Source organism: Leucopleurus acutus, assembly GCF_964270905.1.
Source record: "Leucopleurus acutus genome assembly, chromosome: 8".
NCBI lineage: Eukaryota > Metazoa > Chordata > Mammalia > Artiodactyla > Delphinidae > Leucopleurus > Leucopleurus acutus.
The window spans coordinates 77321324-77347962 of NC_139151.1; the positions used below are offsets into that span (position 1 = coordinate 77321324).

General features: G+C 36.9%; 1 protein-coding gene across 1 annotated transcript in view; it reads left to right on the forward strand.

Annotated features, from left to right (window-relative positions):
• Window positions 1-24338, forward strand: part of LUZP2 (leucine zipper protein 2) — a gene marked incomplete at both ends in the record, with an annotated part of 446055 nt that extends 421717 nt beyond the window's left edge. Inside the window, 3 exons of the mRNA XM_082845005.1 lie at window positions 5076-5168; window positions 23366-23452; window positions 24213-24338. Coding sequence (XP_082701131.1) covers window positions 5076-5168; window positions 23366-23452; window positions 24213-24338 — 306 coding nt within the window. The remainder of the gene's footprint in view (window positions 1-5075; window positions 5169-23365; window positions 23453-24212) is intronic.
• Window positions 24339-26639: the final 2301 nt, after the last annotated feature.

Below are 26639 nucleotides of genomic sequence, written 5' to 3' on the forward strand. Positions count from 1 at the left end.
AAACTTAGAAAAACATTAAGAAAATAGTACAGAGAGTTCCTGTATATCCTTTACATCCCTTAATGTTAACATCTAAACATAGCTGTGACGTATTTATCAAAACTAAGAAACTGGCAATGGTATAATACTGTTACCAAACTACAGACCTAACTTGGGTTTCACCAGCTTTTCTACTAACATCTTATTCTGTTTCAGGATCCAATTCAGGGCAACACATTGCATTCAGTCATCATGTCTCAGTCTCCTCTTGTCTGACAGTTTTTCATTCCTTGTATTTCATGTCCTTGACACTTTTGAGGACTAGTGGTCAGATATTTTATAGAATGTCCCCCAGTGTGGGTCTGTCTGATGTGTTTTTGTACTTAGACGGGGGTTATGGATTTTTGTGAATAATACCACAGAGGCACGGTGTTCTTATCATCATACCAGGGATATATGACATTATTGGTGATGTTAACCCTCATCACTTGGTTAAGATGGTGCCTGCCAGATTTCTCCACAATGCTAGTATTTGTCCTTTTCCATACCTTATTCTTTGGAAGTGAATTACTAATTTCAGCCTATACTCAAGGGAAGCCTATTCTCCACCTACTGAAGAGGAGAGTGTCTAATATGTTACTGAGAATTCTTCTGTAAAAAAAATTTGTCCTTTCTATTTATTTGTCCTTCTATTTATTGATTCAATCATTTATTTATATCAGCATGGACTCATGGGTATTTATTTTAGATTTTAGGTTATAATTCAATACTATAATTTTTTTTTTCATTTTAAATAGACTTTGTTTTTCAGAGCAGTTTTAGGTTCACAGCAAATTTAAGCAGAAAGTATAAGCCCCCACATATCCCCTCTCCTAATACCCACAGCCTCCTCCATTATTAACATCCCCTACCAGAGTGGTGCATTTGTTACAGTTGATGAACCTACATTAATACATCTTAATCACCCAAAGTCCACAGTGTTCATTAGGGTTTAGTCTTGGTATTATAAATTCTATTTGTTCTGAAAGTTGTATCATGACATGGATCCACCATCATACAGGATTAGCCTCATTTTTCATATGAATAAACTGAAGAACAGAGATATTAAGTGTTCAGGGAAGGTGACACAGTTGGTTAACATTTTATGAGTGATGTAATGCATTTCTTTAAAATTCATTGCAAAATTCATTTGAATTTTATACATTATTTCCTTGTAGATATACACTGCAGTTGATCCATGTATCTCCTTATTTCTGAATTTTTCCATTTTTTCCAACATACAAGTGACATTTAGATAAAAATCTGTTTTATACTCCACCATAATAATAGATTCTGTAAAGACAGAGATCCTGTTTGTTCATTTTTATGTCCTCCTTCCTTCCTCATTCACGCCTTCCACTAACCGATAGAGTAGGTGATAAATGACTGTTTGTGGAGCAAATGATTACCCAACAAGTTATTGAGCTTAAAGTTTTATCAGGCGTACCTTTGAAGCTGACATTAAGGAGGCCTGATTTCTGAGGTTTCTTGAGGCTACTGTCAGAGGAAGAAATGTGAGCAGAATGGTATATTTTGGTGTCACATACTTTACCTTCTTAAAAATGACTTCAGAGTTTCACATCTTGGAATGTGGTATTGTAGAATAATATTTATAGCCTCATAAGGTTTGAGGGTATTTGTAGCTTCCACCTGTGTTAGCAGCCATCTGTGAACTGCAGCAAGCATGTGATCAAGGCTCCAGACCCTTTTGAAGGGTCACTTTACTCATTTACTCCCACCTAAATTAACGTCCTTTTTCCAAATTTTAATCATACCATATCCATGCACTCTTCCAACCCATTTTCAAATCGTCCTCCTTGTGCATATGGGCCACATACATCCATATATGTGATAATCAGGTTCCTGACTTATTCTAGGATTTGAAAGTTGTCAGCAATACCACAGGGCATAAGCAACATATTTACTGATTATTCTTTGGAAATTATTCAGAAAATAAATTATTGTTAAATGATTCTTTCTGATATAAACAAAGATTTGTGTCATTTTGAAATATTAATAGACATTTATTACTTGTCAAGTAATTAGTAATTCAGTTTAGTAGAGCAGTATTCATATTCAAAACACTTTGGAAACACTAATATTCTATTTCTCATGATTAATTTAGAATAATTCTCTGGAATAAACAACATTTGCTATTATTTATATTACATTTACTTCATAATTCATTACCAACTGTGTTATTTAGAAATTAAGTTTAGAAATACCCATGAAAACTTTTTCTTCTCAATCTCCATAGGTGTTATTTTATAGTATATAAAAATGTGTGTGTATGTATGTACACAAAGTTAACTGAATTGTGTGGCAATGACTGAAGTTAACAAGCACCAACCCTATAAGTAATTCTGTCTAAGGTTGTCAAGGTGTTAAGTATTATTGTTTATATACCACCTAAATTCTCCGTTCCTTAGTGGATAGAGTCTAAACTCCTCAATCTGGAGGTCAAATCCATCAACTACTTGACATAACTTATTTTTCCACTTTTGAAAGTTTCTCCTTGAAGCATGTTCATGTACTATTTTTAATTTTCACAAACCTCATTTTGTTTTAGAACTCTCTCCTTTTTACCTTTACCTAAACAACAAACAAACAAATAAAAAAAAAACGACAAAAAACATACTGCAATTTAGGTGTTCTTGACCTAATTTAGCAGGGCAGCAGAAAACTGAGGCCCTTCAAACTTGTATACGTTGTCTAAGGCTCTTATTTATTTATGTGCTAATCCAGAACCAGAATTCACATTTCTTTAACTCCAAAATATTATCGTGCCCAAAATCAGTTCCCATTCTTTGTTAATTCATCAGACTCAATAAGGCTTCTTTCTAAAAGGAGCCATTGGGGCTTCCCTGGTGGCGCAGTGGTTAACAATCTGCCTGCCAATGCAGGGGACACGGGTTCAAGTCCTGATCTGAGAAGATCCCACATGCCGTAGAGCAGCTAAGCCCGTGTGCCACAACTACTGAGCCTTTACTCTAGAACCTGAGAGTCACAACTGCTGAAGCCCGTGTGCCTGGAGCCTGTGCTCAGCAGCAAGAGAAGCCACCGCAAGGCGAAGCCCGCACACTGCAGGGAAGAGTAGCCCCCGCTCGCCACAGCTAGCGAAAGCCCACACACAGCAATGAAGACCCAACGCAGCCAAAAATAAATAAATAAAAAATAAAATAAAATAAAATAAAAGGAGCCATTTCACTGATAGCAAATGCCTACATTAAGGATTGCATGTATTACGCTTAATGCAACCAGTTCTGCAATTAAATACTAAGGTTTTGTATTTAAAGTAATTTAACTTTTCATGCACTGTTGCTCACATTGGTGAAGTGATGTATAATTTCCTCCAGTTGTTAAAAGTAATTAATATATGTATTTTTTTTTCCTGAAGCAGAGTTGAGATAACTTTCATAAATAGATGTAGAAATTGACAAACCAGGCACCCCAGTTTTTTAATATATGAGCACAAGGGTAGCCTTTGGGAAACTTATGGAGGAGTAAAGTTGCACTGTCATTCTTTTCCCCCTGCTCTTTCTGAACTTAATTGTAAATGAAGTCCCTTTTACATTTTGTCCAAAATAGCAAAGGCCTACAAAAATAGATAGATAGATGATAGACAGATAGATAGATAGATAGACAGATAGATAGATGACAGATAAACAGATAAAACCTTTTATTCTGCACATATTTCTTACCTAAGTCTCACCACCAAAATCTGGGAGCATTTTCATAAATATACAATATTTGCATAAGAAAATATAATTAAGCACACATTAACATTTATCAATATGGGCATATTTATATTTTAAGGAAAATATTGAATACCTACTCTAAAATGTAATCTCCATCATTGGTGAACCTGGTGTTATTTTTTACAGCTTACCTAGCTGGGTTAGGTTTCCCTCCTGTTGGTTTCAATGTCAAACCTCTATCTCAGCCCTTATTTTGTACTGTCAGTTTTATTTTTTTATTTTTATTTTTTTGTGGTACGCGGGCCTCTCTCACTGTTGTGGCCTCTCCCGTTGCGGAGCACAGGCTCCAGACGCGCAGGCCCAGCGGCCATGGCTCACGGGCCTAGCCACTCCGCTGCATGCGGGATCCTCCCGGACCAGGACACGAACCCGCGTCCCCTGCATCGGCAGGCGGACCCTCAACCACTGTGCCACCAAGGAAGCCCTGTCAGTTTTATTTTATTGATTGACTCCCAGTATCATTCAAGTCTCTGTGATTACAAGCAATCAACATTGACCCTTACCAAATTAAATGAAGGAGCTTTAATGATAGAACATCAGGAGCTCCTACTATCCAGGAGAAGCCAAAAGTAACAATGCTGGGAATGGGCAGAACCAGAGGGTGCTTCAGAAGACTGGGAATGTGAACCATAAGAAGTGTCTCATTGTAGAAACAACTTGGACAAGTCACCCTACTGGAACTAATGTACCTATTTAAGGCCTCTTTTTAATCTAGTCAGTATTTAATTTCAAGAATGAAGGTTCCAAAGACCTAACTTGGATCGTGTGCATTGGCATTTCTGTGTAGAAAGTAGCACAGAGAAATTTATAATAATATTTAGGGTTTCTGGAGATATAAAACAGTACTTGGTTAGTGAAGCATTGGAGTAAATATAATTCTCTTTTGTAAATTACAGTGAGATGTTAGAAAACATCTTATTTCCTATTAAAAAAACAAGATGTGTGCTTATTATTTCCCAGATATACTGGGGTTTAAAATAAAGAGAAACGATAGGATTCCTGTGTTTTTGAGGAACCAGGATCCTTAAAATAAAAGCTTATTATGCAAGAAATAAATATTTCCAGTGGGAAAATAATCCCATTGGACAGCACTAATATAAAATTGAATAGAAATTATTTAATTTCACAGTTAATATTTAAGGTGCAGTGTTTAAGGTCTCTGATATATATAAATTTTCATTTTATTCTTTTTCTTTGAGTGTGATGTTGCCATTGTATCATGTTTTACAATAGTCCTAGGATCTCTCTGTTGAATCTATTTCTCTCTTTTTTAAATGTTCTCTCTCTTTCTCTCTCAAGGATCAACAAACCACTTCTGAAGCCCATGAGAGCTCTCAAGTTGAGACTACAAAGGAAGAATATCTGAGTACCCCTGAGTGTGATACTCAAATTGTAAGATTTATTTAAAATGTTTTTAACAACATGAAAACAAGGACATAAGCGTTTTAACAACCCTAGTTTATGCCACCATGAAACTTTCTATTTATATGTAATATGTACTATCTAAACAGTGTACTTTTAAATTTGAAAATGCAGATAGATATGAATCATGTAGGTGTTCCACTAGGAAATGTAATCAGACAATTAGGGGTACTATGAACTTGAATTGCTAGAGGGGTAAGGGGGTCATTCCCACAATCACATGACAGAAAGCTATTAAAATATTAAAAAACAAACACAAACAAACAGAATCCCAAACAAAGAATGTGATTCAATAATATTCTTCCCAAAAAGCTAATCAACCCTGCATTATAGAGACATTACATTAGAGGAAGGGAGATTCTTACCCTTCAAATGATAATAGGAAGTATGGAACTTGTACTCTGTGCTTTCACTTGTAATAAGTGAAATGAAATTTTAGTTCTGGAACTTTGACGTGATAACAGATCTATCATGTCTGGGCTTGAGGAACAGCAAATGACAACAGCTGTATTTAATAGATTCAAAGCTAGGCTTCAATCTAGTTGACAAAATGGAAAGTATCTGCTGAAACTCTTCATGATGGAAAAGATATCAGGTGATAGCAAAGGAAATAAGGCAGAATAGAAACATAAGTTAAACAAGTCTATCTCTTTTTCCTCTATTGACTGCCAAAGTAAATTTAGAAATATAAATTTCTCAACAATTTGGCCTTCACATCTTTGTATATTGAAACATGTTCCAAAACCATACAATTTAGAATATAAGGTTAGTGAGAAGTAGAAATAAAATATTCTGCAATTTACTTCCAAGGAAGGAAGAAGTCAAGAAGGTTTGGGGCAGGAAGGAACATTTTTGCTGTAGTTTGAAGAACAGATGGGTCTCTGACAAGTGTGAGTGAATGTGCAGAGACAAGAAAACATCTGAATAGAGGGGGCTTCCCTGGTGGCGCAGTGGTTGAGAGTCCACCTGCTTGTGCAGGGGATGCGGGTTCGTGCCCCGGTCCGGGAAGATCCCACATGCCGCGGAGCGGCTGGGCCCATGAGCCATGGCCGCTGGGCCTGCGCGTCCGGAGCCTGTGCTCCGCAACGGGAGAGACCACAACAGTGAGAGGCCCGTGTACCGCAAAAAAAAAAAAAAATTCTGAATAATATGAGGAGAGAGTAGCATACAGAAAATGGTGGGATGTTGCCTAAGAAGATAATTTGGGACTTAAGTGGGAGGGGCACTAGATTCCCAAGCTAAGGAGTTTGGTTTGAATTAGGGATATAGTTACGATTTTCAAACGTTTATGTCCAGTTAAATGATAAGACCATTGGGTTAATTTTAAGGAGAGTGCCCTTGTTTCTTGATATACTTTCCTAAAACTACCAAAAAATCATTTTGCAGTATATACGTATATCAAATCATTATGTTGTACACCTAAAACTAATACAATGTTACATGTCAATTATATCTCAATTTTAAAATATTAAAAATAAATAAGAATTTTGGAAGCTTCTGGCCTGCACCCTCATGGGTAATGCTGAGGCTTGATCCTTCAGTGTCCTGCTTTGAGCCCTTGGATTAGGAGGAATTCAGTTGCTTTTTTCCTGCCCTTACTGGTGTATCAGTGCCTTGAGCAAACCATTCACGCCATGAGGTGGCCAAAACATATGAAAGGACAAAGAACCAGGACTTCATCAAACTTAACAAACAAACAAAATAGTCCCACTGAAGGCAAACCTGAAAAGTTCTATACGTTTTGCTAAGATTTCCCAAAGCAATATTTTGGTCTACTTTTCTTGTCAAGAGAGAGGCATAGGGCTTCTCTGGTGGCGCAGTGGTTGAGAGTCCGCCTGCCGATGCAAGGGACACGGGGTCGTGCCCCGGTCTGGGAAGATCCCACATGCCGCGGAGCGGCTGGGCCCGTGAGCCATGGCCGCTGAACCTGCGCGTCCGGAGCCTGTGCTCCGCAACGGGAGAGGCCACAACAGTGAGAGGCCCACGTATCGCAAAAAAAGAGAGAAGCATAAATTCTTTTTTTGTTGTTTGTTTGTTCCACTCTCTTTTGACTTTTGTTGTCCTTCCTTGTCACTAGCTGCTCCTCTCCCTTCAGTAAGTCCCATAAGCATCTACCACCTTGGTGGAGGCCCCAATCTGGGTCCCTTCAAAAAGCAGCTTCCACCTGTACCAGCATGAACGCTCTCTCTCTAACCTGATTTCAGTTCCCTAGATTTTAGTCTTTGAAATCTCTACTTCCAAGCAGCTACACTTATTCTAGTGCAGAGAGTGCTCAGTATTTATAGCCTGTAGACTCAGTTGCATTTAAAGGCCAAGAGAGTAATATAAGTGAATGAGATAAACCAGGTGTAAGCAGTAGGAATTAATGAGGTTGCTGTGAACATCAGTTTTCCCATTCTACATCAGTAGTTGTTATCCCTGTCCTCACTGTAGTATCACATGGAGGGTTTTTATAAAATACTGATGACCAGGACCAATCTCAGAAAAACTGACTCAAAAAGAAAGAAATTAGAACACTCCCTAACACCACACACAAAAATAAACTAAAAATGGATTAAAGACCTAAATGTAAGACCAGACACTATAAAACTCTTAGAGGAAAACATAGCCAGAACACTCCTTGACATAAATCACAGCAAGATCTTTTTTGACCCTCCTCCTAGAGAAATGAAAATAAAAACAAAAATAAACAAATGGAACCTAATTAAACTTAAAAGCCTTTGCACAGCAAAGGAAACCATAAACAAGAGGAAAAGACAACCCTCAGAATGGGAGAAAATCTTAGCAAACGAAGCAACTGACAAAGGATTAATCTCCAAAATATACAAACAGCTCATGTAGCTCAACATCAAAAAAACAAATGACCCAATCAAAAAATGGGCAGAAGACCTAAATAGACATTTCTACAAAGAAGATATACAGATTGCCAACAAACACATGAAAGGATGCCAACATCACTAGAGAAATGCAAATCGAAACTACAATGAGGTATCACCTCACACTGGTTAGAATGGCCATCATCAAAAAAATCTACAAACAGTAAATGCTGGAGAGGTTGTGGAGAAAAAGGAACCCTCTTGCACTGTTGGTGGGAGTGTAAATTGATACAGCCACTATAGAGAACAGTACAGAGGTTCCTTAAAAAACTAAAAATAGGGCTTCCCTGGTGGCACAGTGGTTGAGAATCTGCCTGCTAATGCAGTGGCACGGGTGCGAGCCCTGGTCCGGGAAGATTCCACATGCCACAGAGCAACTAGGCCCGTGAGCCACAACTACTGAGCCTGCGTGTCTGGAGCCTGTGCTCCACAACAAGAGAGGCCGCGATAGTGAGAGGCCCACACACCGCGATGAAGAGTGGCCCCCGCTTGCCACAACTAGAGAAAGCCCTCGCACAGAAATGAAGACGCAACACAGCAAAAATAAATAAATTAATTAATAATCTCCTACCCACAACATCTTCTAAAAGAAAAAAAAAAAAAAAACTAAAAATAGAACTACCATATGACCCAGCAATCCCACTACTGGGCATATAGCCAGAGAAAACCATAATTCAAAAAGACACATGCACCTCAGTGTTCATTGCAGCACTGTTTACAATAGCCAGGACATGGAAGCAACTTAAATGTCCATCAGGAGAGGAACAGATAAGGAAAATGTGGTACATATATACAGTGGAATATTACTCAGCCATAAAAAGGAACAAAATTAGGTTCTTTGTAGAGACGTGGATGGACCTAGAGAATGTCATACAGAGTGAAGTTAAGTCAGAAAGCGAAAAACAAATATCGTATGTTAACACATATATGTAGAATGTAGAAAAATGATATAGATGATCTTATTTGCAAAGCAGAAATAGAGACACAGACGTAGAGAACAAACGTATGGTTACCAAGGGGGGAAGGGGGTTGGGATGAATTGGGAGATTGGGGTTGACATATATAAACTATTAATACTATGTATAAAATAGAGAACTATTGAGAACCTACCATATAGCACAGGGAACTCTATACTCAGTGCTCTGTGCTGACCTGAATGGGAAGGAAATCCAAAAAAGAGAGGATATATGTATACGTATAGCTGATTCACTTTGCTCTACAGTAGAAACTAACACAACATTGTAAAGCAACTATAATCCAATAAAAATAAATTTTTAAAAAAAGAAAAATTGACTCAGCATCTTGGTATGTGGAGTCTAGACATTAGTTGTATTTATTTTTTAACTTCTCCAGGTGATTCTAATATGCAGGCCAGTTTTACAAAAAAATGTGTTTCACATGTACACGATTATTAAAATCATGTGAGGAGTTTTTAAAAATTAAGATTTTGAGAAATTCTTCAGTAAGTGCTAAATAAATAGGACTAAGGGTAAACATTTTTTAAGGTGGATTTGACAACACTCTTCCCAACCCAGGTGATTCTTAATTTGAAAAACATTGGTTTAGATAAGATATAATCCCTTTAGAGTGTTGTTTAGTAATAGAGTTTCTGCTTCTCAGACTCTGTTATATTTGCATTTAAAGACATCAATGCCTAAATAAGGCTCTGTAATGGTAGTATGATGTGACTTTTGCTAGTAGGTAGAGGGGGGTCCATCCCAGAACCCTTTGTTTATTGTGCAACCATATATAAGAGAAGCACTGATGTAGGACTGTGAAATTGATCAGGAAGCTGATGTGTGATTTTATCCATAACTAAGCCTTCCCTTGAGAGAGCTAGTGGACCATTATCTCCCCAAGCTATAGTTCTCAGAGTGTAATTAACCTTAAGCATGGAGAGCTCTATAGTTCCTTTCTAGCATTCCCCAATAATAAGAGAATAATTCTGATGACTTCCTCCACCTTACAGGAAAATGTGGGAGGATCTTTGGATCTATGAGAACTGCTGTTACTCAGCTTGTCTAAATTCACCCAAAATATTCTGATTTGTGTTAAATAGCATGAAATGCATTGCTTCCATTTCAATACAGCAACGTGAAAATAGCTTCAACTTGACTCTAACGAACTGGAGACTCAAGCTCCAGTTTGGGTTGCTTTAATCGAGTATCCAAATAAGATATCAAAACATAATTTCATAAAGAAAAAACAAAATAAATTTACCTCCTCTTCTGATAAAGGGATTGGTGCATTTTCTGTTGTAGGAAGGATAGTTTTATCATGTTAGGCAGAAGTATAGTCTTATCGTCTTTATTTGGAGATTGAGTATGGTTAAAAGATGCATAAATGTGCCAAGTTGATAAGAGGTAGATTTGTGATGATTAACTTTATGTGTCAAAATGACTGAGCTAGGGGATGCCCAGAGAGCTGGTAAAACATTTTTTCTGAGTATGTCTGACAGGGTGTTTCCAGAAGAGATTAGCATTTGAATCAGTTGACTAAGAAAAGATCTTCCCTCATAAATATGGCAGGCGTCATCTAATCCCATGAAGGCCCAAATAGAACGAAAAGATTGAGGAAGTACAAATTCTCTCTCTCTTTGAGCTGGGATGTATACCTTCTTCTGCCCTCAGATATCAGAGCTCTTGCTTCTGGGGCCTTCCAACTCTGGGACTTAACACCAGCAGGCCACCCACCCCCGTTCTCAGGCCTTTGGCCTCGGGTTGGGAGTTACACCATCAGCTCCCCTGATTGGCAGCCCTTTGGATTTGGACTGAATTATGCCACCAGCTTTCCTGGTTCTCCAGCGTACAGAGGGCATATCATGGCATGTCTCATCTTCCATAATCACATGAGCAAATTCCTATAAAAAAATCTCCTCTTAAATATCTATGTATATATTCTATTAGTTCTGTTTCCCTGGATAACCTAATACAATCATTTTTCCATATTTATATTTTGTGTGTTTTGAAATATTGACATCAGGTTTTTTTATAAAAGACTTTTTTCTTTAATCAGAGATCAATCAGTGTTACTTAGTTTTTTACAGAGAGAAAGTAGACGGTAGTTGTTGAGTTAAATTTTTACTTTAGTGCCCTTACTTGACAAAATTAATAGTTGGCAAATTTATTCCCATTTCTTTTTTTTAAATGTCTTTTTCTGCTCTATGAAATTCAAAAATGTAGAAACTACTAAATGAGAAAATTTTTTAAATAATAAAAGTAAGATAAAATAGGGACCTGAATGAAGCCAATAACTAATAATTGAGAGCTCATGCAGGCTTAATTGTTAATTCCCTAATGGTTAATAATTTGAGCATATTTGTATATACTTATTAGCAAGTCACATATTTTCTTTGGTGAAATTTCTATTCAAATAGTTTCCCCATGCTCTGCTGGGTTGTTTGTCTTCTCAGTGTTGAGTAGTAAGATTCCTTATATATTCTGGATATAAATCCTTTACCAAATATATGATTTGAAAACATTTCTCTCCATATGTTTCTTGTCTTTTCATTTTCTTAATGGTGTCTTTTAAAAAGTAATTAAGTTTTTTTAGTACAGTTTTAGATTTACAGAGTAATTGAGCAATAGCTCAGAGAGTTCCATATAGCAATCAGCCGTCTTTCTGTAATTTATTTCTAGTTTAGTTCCATTGCAGTCTGATGGCATACTTTACATTTGTTCGAATGTATTTTATGGCCCAGAATGCAGTCTATCTTGGTAAATGTTCCATGTGACTTTGAGAAGAATGTGTATTCTCCTCTTGTCTGATGAAGTATTCCATAAATGTCAATTAGATCCACTTTATCTGCAGTGTTGTTCAGATCAACTATATTCTTAGAGGTTTTCTCCCTGCTTGATATGTCCACTATTGACAGAGAGTGTTGAAGCCTTAATCTATAATAGTTGTTTGGTCTATTTCTCCTTGCCGTTCTATCAGTTTTTGACTCATGTATCTTGACATTCTGTTGTGAGGTGCATTCATGTTAAGAATTGTTATATTTTTTGTAGAATTGGCACCTGTATTATTATACAAATGTCCCTCTTTATCCCTGATATTTTTCTTGGTCTGAAGTTGGCTTTGCCTAAATTAATATGGCTACTCCAACTTTCTTTTGATTAATATTAGCATGGAATATCTTTCTGAGTCCCTTAACTTTTAATCAGTCTGTGTCCTTATATTTAAAGTTGGTTTCTTATATACAACATCTAGTTGTGTGCTCTTCTCTTATCCCCTCTTACAATCCCTGTCTTTTATTGATATATTTAGACCCTTCACATTTAAAGTGAATATTTATATAGTTGGATTGATGTCTGCCATAATTTTTAACTGTTTTGGATTTATCACATCTTTCATGGGTTGTGAAAGAACCTTATACAGAGAGTATATAGAGAGTATTTCCAGTTCCTCTATTATAACATTGCTGTCATTCATTTCACTTAACCATAAGCTGTAATTACCAAATACATTGTTGCTATTGTCATTTTGAACAGACTGTTATTCGTTTCATCAGTTAAGAACAAGATAAATAAAAACATTATTTTACGTCCACTTATTCCTTCTAGAACACTCTTCCTCTCTTTTTGTAGATCAGGGTTTCTGAACTATATCATTTCCTCCTGTCTGAAGAACTTTTAACTTTTCTTGAAAGGCAGGTATACTGGTGACAAATTCCCTCAGTTTTTGTTTTTCTGAGATCTTTATTTTTTCTTCACTTTTGAAGGATAATTTTACTGGATAATATTTCAATTTTTTTAACACTAAATATTTCACTTCAATCTTTTCTTGCTTAAATTGTTTTTAAGTAGAAGTCTGAAGTAATTCCTATCCTTATTTCTCTGTAGTTTTCACTTTTTGATTCTTTCAATATGTCTCTGTGGTTTTCTGCAGTTTGATGACATGCCTAGATATAATTTTGTTTTTCTAATCTTCCAGGATTTGTGACTGAGTTCTGTCATTACCTTTGGGGAACTCTCACCATTCTTACTTCAAATATGTCCTCTGTTATTTTCTTATCCTTCTAGTATTTCCATTACCTCTACATTGCAGGTTTTCTAATTGTTTTACAATTCTGGACATTCTGTCCATTGTTTAAACCCTTTTATCTTTGCATCTGTTTGGTACCTTTCTATCAACCTGTCTTCAAGTTCACTGAATTTTTTCAGTGGGCAATGTCCAGAATATTGATGAGCTCATCAAAGGCAGTCTTCATTTCTGTTACAGTGTTTTGTTTTGTTTTGTTTTTGCTTTATTTTTAGCATTTCCATTTGATCCTTAGATTTTTTTCCATCTTCTGCTTATATTACCCATTTGTTCATGCATTTTGTCCACTTTTCCCCTTAGAGCCCTTAGCATATCAGCCACAGTTATTTTTAAACTCCCAGTCTGATACTTCCAAAACATTTGCCATTTCTGAGTCTGGCTTTATTGCTTTTTTATCTCCTCAGACTGTGTATTTTTCTTGCTTTTATAATACTTCTAATTCTTTCCCAGTTTATTAAAATATAATTGACACATTACACTATGTAAGGTTAAGGTACACAAAGTAGTGATAGTCTATATCTATATATTGTGAAATGATAACCATAATAAGGTTAGTTAACACATCCATCATCTTACACAGTTAATTTGTGTGTGTGTGGTGAGAACATTTAAAATCTACTCTCTCAGCAACTTTCAAATATACAATACAGTATTGTTAACTATAGTCACTAAGGTGTACATTATATTCCCAGAACTTATCCATCTTATAATTGGAAGTTTATACCCTTTGACCACCTTCACCTACTTTCCCAATCCCCCCACATGCCCCCGACAACTACCCATCTGCTCTGTTTCTATGGGTTTATTTTATTTTGTTTGATTTCATATATGTAAGTGAGATAATGTTATTTGTCTTTTTTTCCTGATTTATTTCACTTAGCATAATCCCCTCAGTGTTTATCCATGTTGTCACAAATGGCAGGTTTTCCTTCCTTTTTTATGTCTGAATAATATTCATATACATATATATTCCTCTATATATAATACTTTATTCACCTGGAAACTTAGGTTGTTTCCATGTCTTGGATATTATAAATAAGGCTGTATAACCCTCCCAGACTTAAGACAATGCTACAAAGGTACTGTAATCAAAACAGCATGGCATTGGCACAAAAACAGACATTTGGATCAATGGAACAGAATAGAGAGCTCAGAAATAAACCCACACACCTACAGTCAATTTATCTTCTACAAAGGAGGCAAGAAAATACAGGAGAAAAGACAGTCTCTTCAACAAGTGGTGCTGGGAAAGCTGGACAGCTGCACATAAATCAATAAAGTTAGAACACACCCTCACACCACATGCAAAAATAAACTCAAAAATGGCTTAAAGACTTACATACAAAACATGACACCATAAAACTCTTAGAAGAGAACATAGGCAAAACATTCTCTGACATAAATTGTACCAATATTTTCTTAGGTCAGTCTCCCAAGACAATAGAAATAAAAGCAAAAATAAACAAATGTGACCTAATCAAACTTACAGGCTTTTGTACAGCAAAGGAAATCATAAACAAAACAAAAAGACAACCTCCTGACTGGGAGAAAACATTTGCAAATGATGCAATCAACAGGGGCTTTTTTTCCAAAGTGTACCAACAAGTCATATAACTCAATAACAAAAACAAACAAACGAACATCCCAATTGAAAAATGGGCAGAAGACCTAAGTAGACATTTCTCCAAAGAAGACATACAGATGGCCAATGGACACATGAAAAATGCTCAACACAGCTAATTATTAGAGAAATGCAAATCAAAACTACAATGAGGTATCACCTCACACCAGTTAGAACGGCCATCATTAAAAAAATCTAGTCTTATTCACTTTTACTCTCCAGGACAGAAACAGATGCAACTGGTGGAAACAACTATAAGGAGAAGAATATTTCAGTCAAAAATAAAAGTGAACTCAGTGAAAAGCATCTGAAAATAGAATTAGCCTAGAATAGAGAATATAGTATATTATATGACTGAATAATGAAAAACAACCATTCTGGAATGTAGTCAGGAAATGAAGCATTAGAGTAGAGGAAAAGAACTATCATGGGATCATCCCATTGTATTGCAGGGTTCTATGATCATCAGCAACCTCACTGAGTACTGATGGGAACACATGCAATCGCTTAGTAAATAAATAGCAAAGGTGATTCATTTTCATTCCTGTAGATCATACCCTAGACTAAATAACACGGTAGAGAAAGCCTGGAATTTACCACTTTGCTGTTTCCTAACACGTCAGTATGGCAAGTGATTTTGTTATTCAGATCCCTTTTCTATAAAATAGATGTCAGTGATTTTCAAACTTTTGCCTGCCTATGACTCATCAGGTCAGCCTGTAAAACTGCTTGTGGTAAGGCTCCACTCCCACCGATTATTCGTCAGTAGATCTGGGACAGAGCCCAGGAATGTGTATCATTTGAATAAACCCAGCTAGATTTTCTTCCGTCAATATTTCCTGTTAAATATTTTGAGAAACTTTAATGTTGATTTCTTACAGGTTTATCATGATGATTGTATATCATAGATAATAAATACAGTGTTCAGTTTTATCATGGATGTCCTTATTAGTTCAGTCTAAAAAAGCTGCTCTGCAATTTTCATACTCAAGGTCTCAATATCTTGTATGCACAAGGTCCTAAACTTGGAATTAGAGACCATGCATATTCTTAGATAGCTTTGTGGGTTTGTTCCACTTCCTGCCCTATGCAGCCGGGCAGGGTCACCTAGGAAAATCGCCACTGGATTTCTTGACCCTTTTCTTAGTAGACATAGAAAACTTGAAATGGATCACCAAAAGTTTAACAGCGTGTTGGACTATCGGTTTTGGAAATGTTGAAATTCCTTTGAGGGCTTCCCTGGTGGCGCAGTGGTTGAGAGTTTGCCTGCCAATGCAGGGGACATGGGTTCGTGCCCCGGTCCGGGAAGATCCCACATGCCGCGGAGTGGCTGGGCCCGTGAGCCATAGCCCCTGAGCCTGCGCGTCCGGAGCCTGTGCTCCGCGATGGGAGAGGCCACAACAGTGAGAGGCCCGCGTACCGCAAAAAAAAAAAAAAAACCTTTAAAAGCAGCTTTGCGTCAATGGTAATTTTGGAGTCACAGGGAGAAAGCAAAGGATGTACCTGCTTCATCCCATTTTCCTGCAATTTGCAAATGTGCCTCATATTGTTTAATAGCATATCAAGAATTAAAGACATTGAACATTTTATTTTAATTTCCACATAGGGATTGAGACTTACTATTCAATGTAGATGTGCTTTACAGCGTTTCTGACTCCTCTAGGTAGCACACACTTAACTTTTCTTAATGTGCTGAGGAACCGAAAGGCAGCAACGGCTTATGTTTAGCATTGGAAGCACTCCTCGCTCAGATTCTTGCCATCACACCTGCTTACAAGTCCCTGACCAAAGGGAGTTTATTCAACAGCAAAGCACTGTCCAGGGAAATGAGAGGAGAAAATGTGCAGGAAGTAAATCTAGAGCTGTGAGTAGAAAATTATGCCAGCATTTTCATGCTAAAACAATTTTGGCAGAGATTTAAAAAGTCCTAGTTTGCAATTATATCCAATATTCACTCTGTGGCACTTGATGCCCTGATGAGCCATTGGAAGACATTAGCTTAACAAAATCTCCTAGGCAAGTCATGCCCTGCTGTAATTGGGCTGAGAGACCATATACCATTGTCATTCTGGGCTACATTCCATCAGACCATCTGAAAAGGTTGGCTTCATACAAGGCATTCTTCATTGTGCTACTGTGTTGTTTTTTTTTTTTTTTTTTTTTTTTTTTTAACATCTTTATTGGGGTACAATTGCCTTACAATGGTGTGCCAGCCTCTGCCCCACAACAAAGCGAATCAGTCATACACAAACATACGCCCCCATATGTTTTCCCTGTTGCGTCCCCCTCCCTCCCACCCTCCCTATCCCACCCCTCCAGGCCGTCACAAAGCACCAAGCCAATATCCCTGTGCCATGTGGCTGCCTCCCACTAGCTATCTACCTTACTACGTTTGTTAGTGTGTATATGCCCATGACTCTCTCTCGCCCTGTGTTTTTTTTTTTTTTTTAAGAAGGAAAAGGCATGCCTCCAGATTACATGGGAAGTATAGATAGTTTCCTAAGGGCTTTAGAATAAATTTCTGCTTTTTACATTAGATAATAAATTTCCATGTTTACCCTCCTATAACATCTTAATTTTCTTTTTTTTTTTTTTTTTTTTTGCGGTTCGCGGGGCCTCTCACTGTTGTGGCCTCTTCCGTTACGGAGCACAGGCTCCGGACGCACAGGCTCAGCGGCCATGGCTCACGGGCCTAGTCGCTCCGCGGCATGTGGAATCTTCCCAGACTGGGGCACGAACCCGTGTCGCCTGCATCGGCAGGCGGGCTCTCAACCACTGTGCCACCAGGGAAGCCCTATAACATCTTAATTTAAAGCATGCAAAATGTTAACTTAATTATTATTTCTTATCAGGAATCATATAGAAACCATAAGAATAATGATTAACTTATAATTTGGAAAATACAAATAACCCAGTAAGCATGTTAATAATTATTATAAGGAAATTCGCCAAACAGTGATGTGCAAATACAGAGGTTAAATTGGTCAATAACTCTTTGACCCCTCCTACCTTCCCTGAGACATAATCATTTTCACCTCTGGGTCCCCATAGTACTTGGTTTATACACATATTTTATCCTGTATCACAGTCCATCTTGCATGTTGATTATTTGTATAAAGTTCTCATTCTGCATTAGATAATAAGCAATTTGAGGACAGAGACTATGAAAGTATTGACATTTCCTTCAGCACTAAACAAAATACTCATCTTAACAGATGCTTGTAAATATTTTTCCAAAATATCTAAAATTATGAAGTTTCATAAGTTATGAAATTATGAAGTTACTTTTTCCAAAATTTCTAAAATTATGAAATTATGAATATCTAAAATTATGTGCCATGGTGGCACAGTGGTTAAGAATCTGCCTGCCAATGCAGGGGACACGGGTTCAAGCCCTGGTCTGGGAAGATCCCACATGCCGTGGAGCAACTAAGCCCGTGCACCACAACTACTGAGCCTGTTGCTCTAGAACCTGTGAGCCACAACTACTGAGCCCACGTGTCACAGCTACTGAAGCCTGCGTACCTAGAGCCAGTGCTCCGTAACAAGAGAAGCAACCGCTATGAGAAGCCCATGCAGTGCAACGATGTGTAGCCCCCAGCTCACTGCTACTAGAGAAAGCCTGCACTCAGCAACAAAGACCCAACACAGCCAAAAATAAATAAATAAATACATTAATTAATTAAAACTAAATAAATGAATAAAACTATGAAGTTAGACAGGGCTTCATATTTCAAAATTTTAACTATTTTGTGTGAAGGATGAAGAATTATGGTTCAGAGAGGTAATGTGACTTGCCTAGAGGAGCCTGGTTAGGGAGCATCAGTGTCAGACCCTGTCTCCCTCCCACTCCTCTATTCCTCTGTTAACTGAATTTAGAGCCATCACTTTGATTCAGCATTACATTTTTAATCGTTGAACTTCTTTTCTAGTTTCTGCCCTTTTTAATATTAAAACAGTACTAAAGGGCTTCCCTGGTGGCGCAGTGGTTGAGAGTCCGCCTGCCGACGCAGGGGACACGGGTTCCTGCCCTGGTCCGGGAAGATCCCACATGCCGTGGAGCGGCTGGGCCCGTGAGCCATGGCCACTGAGCCTGCGTGTCCGGAGCCTGTGCTCCGCAACGGGAGAGGCCACAACAGTGAGAGGCCCACATACAGCAAAAAAACAAACAACAAAAAAACAGTACTAAAGTATCATTCTGTAATAAATATTAAAAAACTCATTTCATATACAAGACTAACATGAGAGAAAAATTTAGCCAAAATGTGTTAATGTTTCAAAAAACTTGGTACTTAATTCCATTTTTTCTCCTTTACAGTATTCTGAAAATCATGCTTGTTTTTAGCCTCCAGCTTGTCCCAGATATTAATTAAATATGAAGAATGAGTTGGACTTTTTAACTGTCAGAGATATTTTTTCTTGGTAAAAGTTCAGGTTGCCCAGTTATGCATTAAGTATTTTGAGTTCTTTTAAAGTTTTAGAGAAAGGTCATAAGAGGAGCACCTAATATGTGCGAAATACTCCTTTAGGAACCATTCTATAGTTTTATTTAATCTAAATCTTCCAAAAATCCTGTCAGGTAGGGATCATTTTGCCTACCCTACAGATAAGGAGTCAGAACCTCCTTAAGATGAAGTAACTTTCCCAAGTGTATACAGCAAATAAGGGCTAAAGCAATTCTAACCTGAGATGGGCTCTTTCCTCCATTTACCTAGCTGAGTTACCTACATTGTAACATGTCACTTGATGTCAAAATTTTGAATTATCCCCATTTTACAAATGAGGGAAAATTGAGGTTAAATTGGTATTTCCTAACATCATTCCAAGCAGGACAAGTACTGCCCTGTCATGAAGTTTTCAACAGTATAGGAATGTAGAAAATAGACATTTAATATTAAAATAACAAAATATTAGCAGATTTTCCATGAACCAATCTCTCTCTCTTTCTCTCTCTCTCTCTCTCTCTCACTGCCTCTCAAAAACAATTTCTTTTGACATTGGATCCTTTATATAATTTTAGTATTAAAATGTTATTTCTTTTCTGAAATATTGTTGAAAAATAGCAGTGTGTTTTGCTTGTTGGTTTATTTGTTCTAATGTCGAAATTTGTTTGTCACTGGTGTTTAATTTTATTCTTCTGTAAAATACCAAAGTTTGGAACCTCAATGTTCATTATTAGAGATAGTGGGAGATGGAGTTGGGACTCAAATTCATTTGCACGTGACTCCTGATAATTATCAAGGAAACCCCAGTATTAGAGTCTGCCCCACCATGGTAGGATTATGTATTTTTTCCTACAGGGGTAAATAATTAAAAGGGCTTGTCTCATCTAAATTTGTTGTTACTTTGTGGCCATAATATAACATTTTGTCAGATGGCAGTTTGTTGCCCAAAGCACAGAAACAAACTGGTTATTCTGGTGGTGTTGGGGAAGATGTATATGTGAGAAAGAGCATGTAATCACTTTAATAAAGATATGTTCATGGCTCATCCCATTTCATAATTTACAGACCCAGCTGTGGTCCTCTGTAGGTCACCTGTATAATTAATAGGTGAGCTGCATACTGAAGTAGCTGAATCTGTGCAGACTTTCCTGATCATTCTTCATATTTTATTACTTGAGTTTCTAGAAATAGGCACTATACTCATCAGGTTGAATTTTATCTAATTGAGAGAGTGTTTTGAAGGCGTGTACCTTCAGGAGTGCTTATATCTGTTGCCTTTCTGAGAAACACTAGGAATTTTATGAACCCCATCTCATGAAGTTTCCACAATGCCTGTGAGGCACACAAAAAATAAATTTAAAGGTTGTGTTCATTATAAGATCAAAATATCAAAAAAGGTTGGAGCTGTCTTCCAGCCATGTAATATTTTCTTTATTGTTGAAATTTAATAAGTATTCATTGTTCACATGATCAAAGACTTGTCTCAAATAGTCAGCTGTGCTTCCATTAATGAAAGAACATACTCCACCATAAATCCCACGGTATCTTTCTCATGACAATGACCTCAAGTAATAATTCATACACAAAAAACGGTTTGGGGGTCAAATAGATTTGGCAAATGGTTATATCATATCTCCTAAGAGATTTATAATGCATTTGTACACTACAGAAGAAGTGGATTTCAAATTTCACTGTGCATTTGAATTGCTGGATTGCTGATTAGAAATGCAAGCCCTATATTCGTAGGACTGAATTATCACCCAGGAGTATTATTTTTTAACAAGCACCTTATATGATTATGCGAGCAGATCATTCAAGAGGAAAGCTTTAAGAAATTGTGTGTTAAAGGCTCTGAGAAGAACTACCTTAAATACCACTGTTTAATGTTCAAATAAACTTCTTCTCCAAACTTATGTGATTTATGAACTCCATTATTCCAAAATATACATTGGGAAACCTTACACTCTGCAGGTTACTTTCTGCATTCTGAGCTTGATTTAGTACATTTATTTTAGTTTTTTTTCCCCAAGGCCAAAAGCAAGTATAGTAAAAACAAAGGTCAGTTGTATTATTACAGTAAAAACAAAACAATTATAATATTCCAGGGAAATTTTAGTTTCTAGGCCTAACTCAAACCCGTACAACATAAAAAGAAAAAAAATTCTTAGGTAGTGTAGAAGATTCCTCTGTGTAGATGCCTAAAATTCTTTGGACTAAGGCACTCAAGGTTTTCACTACTGATTTCTATTATTATAGTTATAATCTTACTTTTCCACTATACTATAGGCTTATTTTGAAGAAGGGGCTATGTGCAACCATTTTGGAGCTTTTATCAAATGTAACTAAATCTCATATGAAAAACTCAGGCATTTATGAAAATTCTAAAGGACTGAAATATTTTCATAGCCAATGTTTGTTTTATTCATTTATTAAGTGATTAGATAGTGACCACTTGCTATCTAATAGGCATCTAGCTGGGATCTAGGGCTGATACATGTAGCCTCTATCTTCAAGGAACTTACAATATATCAAAGAGTCACTTACAATATATCAAAGAGCCAGACATGCGTATATATATAAAAACATTAAGTGTGCTAATGTTTCTAATGCATTGTACCTTTAGAGCAGGAGAGTGTGATGAGCCTACCTAGTGGTGAAAATGTTGTGCTAGGGAGGGAACAAGTAGCTGGTCTTCAGGATCTCTCAGTGAAGAGAGACTTTTATGAAGGTGGAGGGAAAGAGCATATTACACAGACACAGAAGGGTAAAGTAACATGAGTGTTCAATTAAGAGCCATGTAGAGCAAGAATCAGGAGTGTGTGCAAATGACTTTGCTCTCAGGTTTGAATTGGAGTGGGTTAAATCTCATATGCAACTTCTTTAGTTATCATCCACTCCTAGAATTTATGGAAAGTTAGAGTTCAAAGCCAGCTTAGGTATCCTCCTTGTTTGACCTCAAAGAAAGAAACTGACTTGTTCAAGGTTAGAGTTACACAGTGGCCATGAACTATTAAACTCTCAGTCTCCATTTTATACGTTTTATACAGGGAAAGGATTACAGAAAAATCACTAAAAAAAGTACATATTCTTACATTAAACAATTTTTAGTTACTTTAAAATGTGTTGAAAATAAAAAAGATGAAAATAAAAGGAAGAGATGAAGGGAGAATAAGAGGCAGTAAGGAAAGGAGGAGGGAGGCAAGGCAGACTAAGGAAGAAGGAAGAAAGAAAGGGAGGGATGGTGGGAAGGAAAATTCAGTATTTTAACCTTGGTTAAAATGAAAACTGAAGGGCAACTGGAATATGCTGCCAGTAATTCATTTTCTTCAAGATGATTTAGGCTAATAAGATGAGATTTCCTGGTTAGTAAAATATATGATCTTCTTCCCAGAAATATCTTTTTTAAGATGTTGAAGTTTTTTGCTAGATAGATTGATGATGTTGACCGAAAACAAATAGACTGGCAGACATTTCTTCAGCAATGATGGGTTTGTTTGGGATCAGCAGAGAATTACAGTGTTGGGTCTGCAACCATGGTGAGCAAGGTGCAAGTGCCCACAAGGCAAAGGAAAAAGAATTCTTTCCTAGAGGGGAAAAGAAAGTTGGAAGGGCTACAGTAAACAAAGAGTTCACGGCTTTGCATGGGCTGAGTTGTTGCCAGGAAAGAGGGGTCTTTCTTCGTCTTGTTGGTCTCTGCTATTGCTGCAAGGTGTGAGAGCGCCCCCTTCTGGTCTCCTGACTCTATTTAATTGTGATTCCAGTTTATTAATTTTTTACAACGATCATATTGTTTAAGTTGTTTCCTGGCTTGCAATATTGATGTCCGGCAGGCATAAAGACCATGGACATATTTAGATCCTAGAGTCTAGACACATCACAGATATAGAATATAGTAGTTTTGTAACTCTTTCCTTTTTAAAAATTTTTGCAAAGAAAGAACTTTCCATTGTAATTGAGCCTTTGTTGTAGCAGCCAACTGTCATAAGCATCACTGAGATTCCCAAATGGACTATGAATGCTTGCCCATTCCCTGGGGTCCCACTAGTGTTGTGATAAATTTGTCCCTAGCTTGACCTTTCAGTTTGTCTCAAAGTGAAGGAAGTTTTCAATGGGAAGATTTCAAAGGAGATTTTCTATTCCCTCCCTTCATTTAATTTAACTTCATTGACCTATTTTCAATCGCAGCTTTTACAGGGGAGCACGACCTGTTCAATGAAGCACAAAGAAAATCCTGCAAGCAATGACACTGCAGAATCAGAACCTGTCCCACAGGTATTTGGTTTGGTTTGTTTGTTTGTTTTGATTGTCAGAAAGCACTTTTTGAAGCTATTGGGTTCCATGATTTTCTCTCTTGCTTTAGCTAAAGCAGGGATGCTGTATTGCCTAATACAAGACACATCTTTCACCTATTGCCTCTGGACCTTTCCATGACCACTGTGCCTGCCACTAAGCTTTTGGTTTGATTTGCTGAGGTCCTAGAAGAACAAGGGCAAGGGAGGGTTCTCACCCCTCCCCAGCAACCAAGAAGGAAAACAAAAGTAAACAGAGAACAAAAATTATACATATGTTCTTTATAGGACAAAGAAGATAAAAAGAAGACTTGAGAAAGCAGAGAAGGAAGAAAGAAGTACATATCCCCCACAAACACAAGTAACAAAGAAACAACTCAGGAGCTTAATTCTGAACTTCTATCTGGACTGTTCTATATTTGACCAAACGTATTACATCATAGCAATTATTAGGATTCATTTTACTTAACACATTTTTAATTTGGGGGTTAGAGTCATCAGAGTTGAATGGTTTGACCAAAGTTTTCTCAAAATAGTTTCTGAAATATTGCCTTTTGTGGAAAATATTTTATGTGCTTTCAAGAAGTAGCAGTGTTAACATATTTACACTTATTTTCTGCCTGGCATTGGTCTTCTGTAAGATATTTGTTGAGGTACATAAGTTATTCTGTTAGGATGTTAATTTTTACATTCAACATTTTTATTTTGACTCTCCTGATTGTCTTTTCCGTATTGTTTGACAGAATGTGATGGTGCCTCCTTGTACTGAATGCGAAGAGGAAAAAAACCCGGGAAAACAATTGACCAGCACTGAAGGGAAGGCAAATAGAGAAAAAAAAATGACTGTAAATACCAAGAAACTGTGTTAAAAAACATCCATTTGCTATTGTCTTCATACTCTTTTTAGACCACAAGCTTGATGGAAATACTAAGTTTTTAAAGCATGCAACTTTTTCACAATTTTATGTACCTTTATATAGTAGTCTACAAATTTTCCAAAAGATTCCAGGCCAATTATGATCCTTAAGCAATAACCTAATAAAAATGGATATCCAGGCAGCGGTTGAGAGTCCGCCTGCCGATGCAGGGGACGCGGGTTCGTGCCCCGGTCCGGGAAGATCCCACATGCCGCGGAGCAGCTAGGCCCGTGAGCCATGGCCGCTGAGCCTGCACGTCCGGAGCCTGTGCTCCGCAACGGGAGAGGCCACAACAGTGAGCGGCCCGCATACCGCAAAAAAAAAAAAAAAGGATATCCACAGTCATACATCATCATTGTCATCAGTGAATTGCCCAGTATAAATTGGTCATTTTTGAACTCAAATGCAATATAACATTTAATTCTTCTGGTTCATTTGTGTATCCAGTACTTCCATGATCTTGTTTTTTAAATCAGCTGGAGAATGATTAAATATGGATCCTCAGCATTCTTAGAATCCAAATTGAAACCATATCATAAAGATTTTGGTCCATGCTGGTTAATTGGAGTCACTCTCCTCAAGGTTGGAATCTGTACTGATCCAAATATATTATTTATTTGAGTGTGTTCATTGCTATTCTCATTACTATTTAGAACCATGTCTAAATAATATCAAGGCAATTCCCTCAGGGGTTTAGTCAATTAACAAAATTCTTTAAATATGTTTAGTATGATGTAGACAAAATATCAAGGAAGAATGACTAAATTTCTGACACAATTGATTAGATTTTTGGCATTCTATAGACACACCCCTATGGTTGTCAGCTGGAATTACTTCAAGCTATAAATCAAGCTGTTTGAAATGCTCAGTGTGATTTTTGGTATGAAATTGGGTAATGGGATGTGGGATGGGAAGAGAGGTCCAAAATACAAATATGCAAGCAGATAATATACATTTTAAAATGAGGATTTAATGAAAGTAAAATAGCCATGTAGAACTAATGAACCCCAATTTGTATATTTTGAAAACAAATGTATTATTAAAACAAATCAGTGGCTGTGGGAACCTTTGACATTGGGACTGTATATAGGAATACCACTGATCAAATAAATTCACTCTTGGATACTCTGAACATACCTCATAAGCAAGAGTAATTGACACTGATTGAAACGATGGGTATAGCATCAAACTTATAGACTAAAATTAATTGGTTAAATGATGCAGTTAGTTTGTCTGCACCAAATCTATTCACTTCTGCTGGTTAGACCCATTTTGTAGAAAGCATATAAAACCATTGTTTTTATAGACTAGATCTGCCAAGCCACAATTAATTTGGAGCACAGTATCCTGGCATGATCTGTAATTAATAGATGAACTTAAATTCTGGGATATGGTGGCACAACTTTGACCACAATGACATATTCAAAGAAATTTAGTGATCTGGAGAAATGCCAAACTATCATTAACAGTAAAAGTGATACTGTGATATATTCATGTAGCAATTGTACTTGCTGAGTAATTCTGTGTCACTTATCAGTATTTTTCAGATTACAGGCTACCTAAGAAAGAGAACTAGTTTTATAGATGATTTAGAGGGTTTTCGGGTGAAATGACCAGGACAAAAGAAAAGATCAAGGTCTGAAGCCCCTGCTGACTCCTCAGCTCTAAAAATCATTTAATTCAATGAGATGGAATATTGCTAATTTCCCAGGTCCTATTCCTTGTAATTTCCATATTGTACCCAGAAATCCTAACCAACTCTAAAGATTTATGAAAGGGAAGCAGATAATTTAGTTTAATTTAGGTTTACTCTCCTACCTCCACCCATGGCTCCAGCTTCCCTCCCAGACCATATGGAGCCTATGGAAAGTTAATCACCATTGCACCTTAGCAAAGTATGTCTTGAGGAATCTTTGGAAATAATAAAAATAGAGTCAGGCTGATATTTTTCTGAAAATTTTAGATGAAATGATGAAAGAGAATTTGGCTTAATATTAATCAAATTTGAACAGCTTCATCTATAAATTATTTTTTCTATGCTCTAAATTCCTATTCTCCTACATGATAACATAATCAATTTTCTTCTCTTAAATACTGGCATGATCAAGTGGGCTTTGAATGAATATAATGTACACATTTTTTCTTTAACAATAGATAGCATTATGCATCCTGCAGAGTTTACCGTGGTATATTCATTGCATTATTTGTTTAAAAACAAAAATAATTTGTAATAGAAGAGCTTTATAAATATTT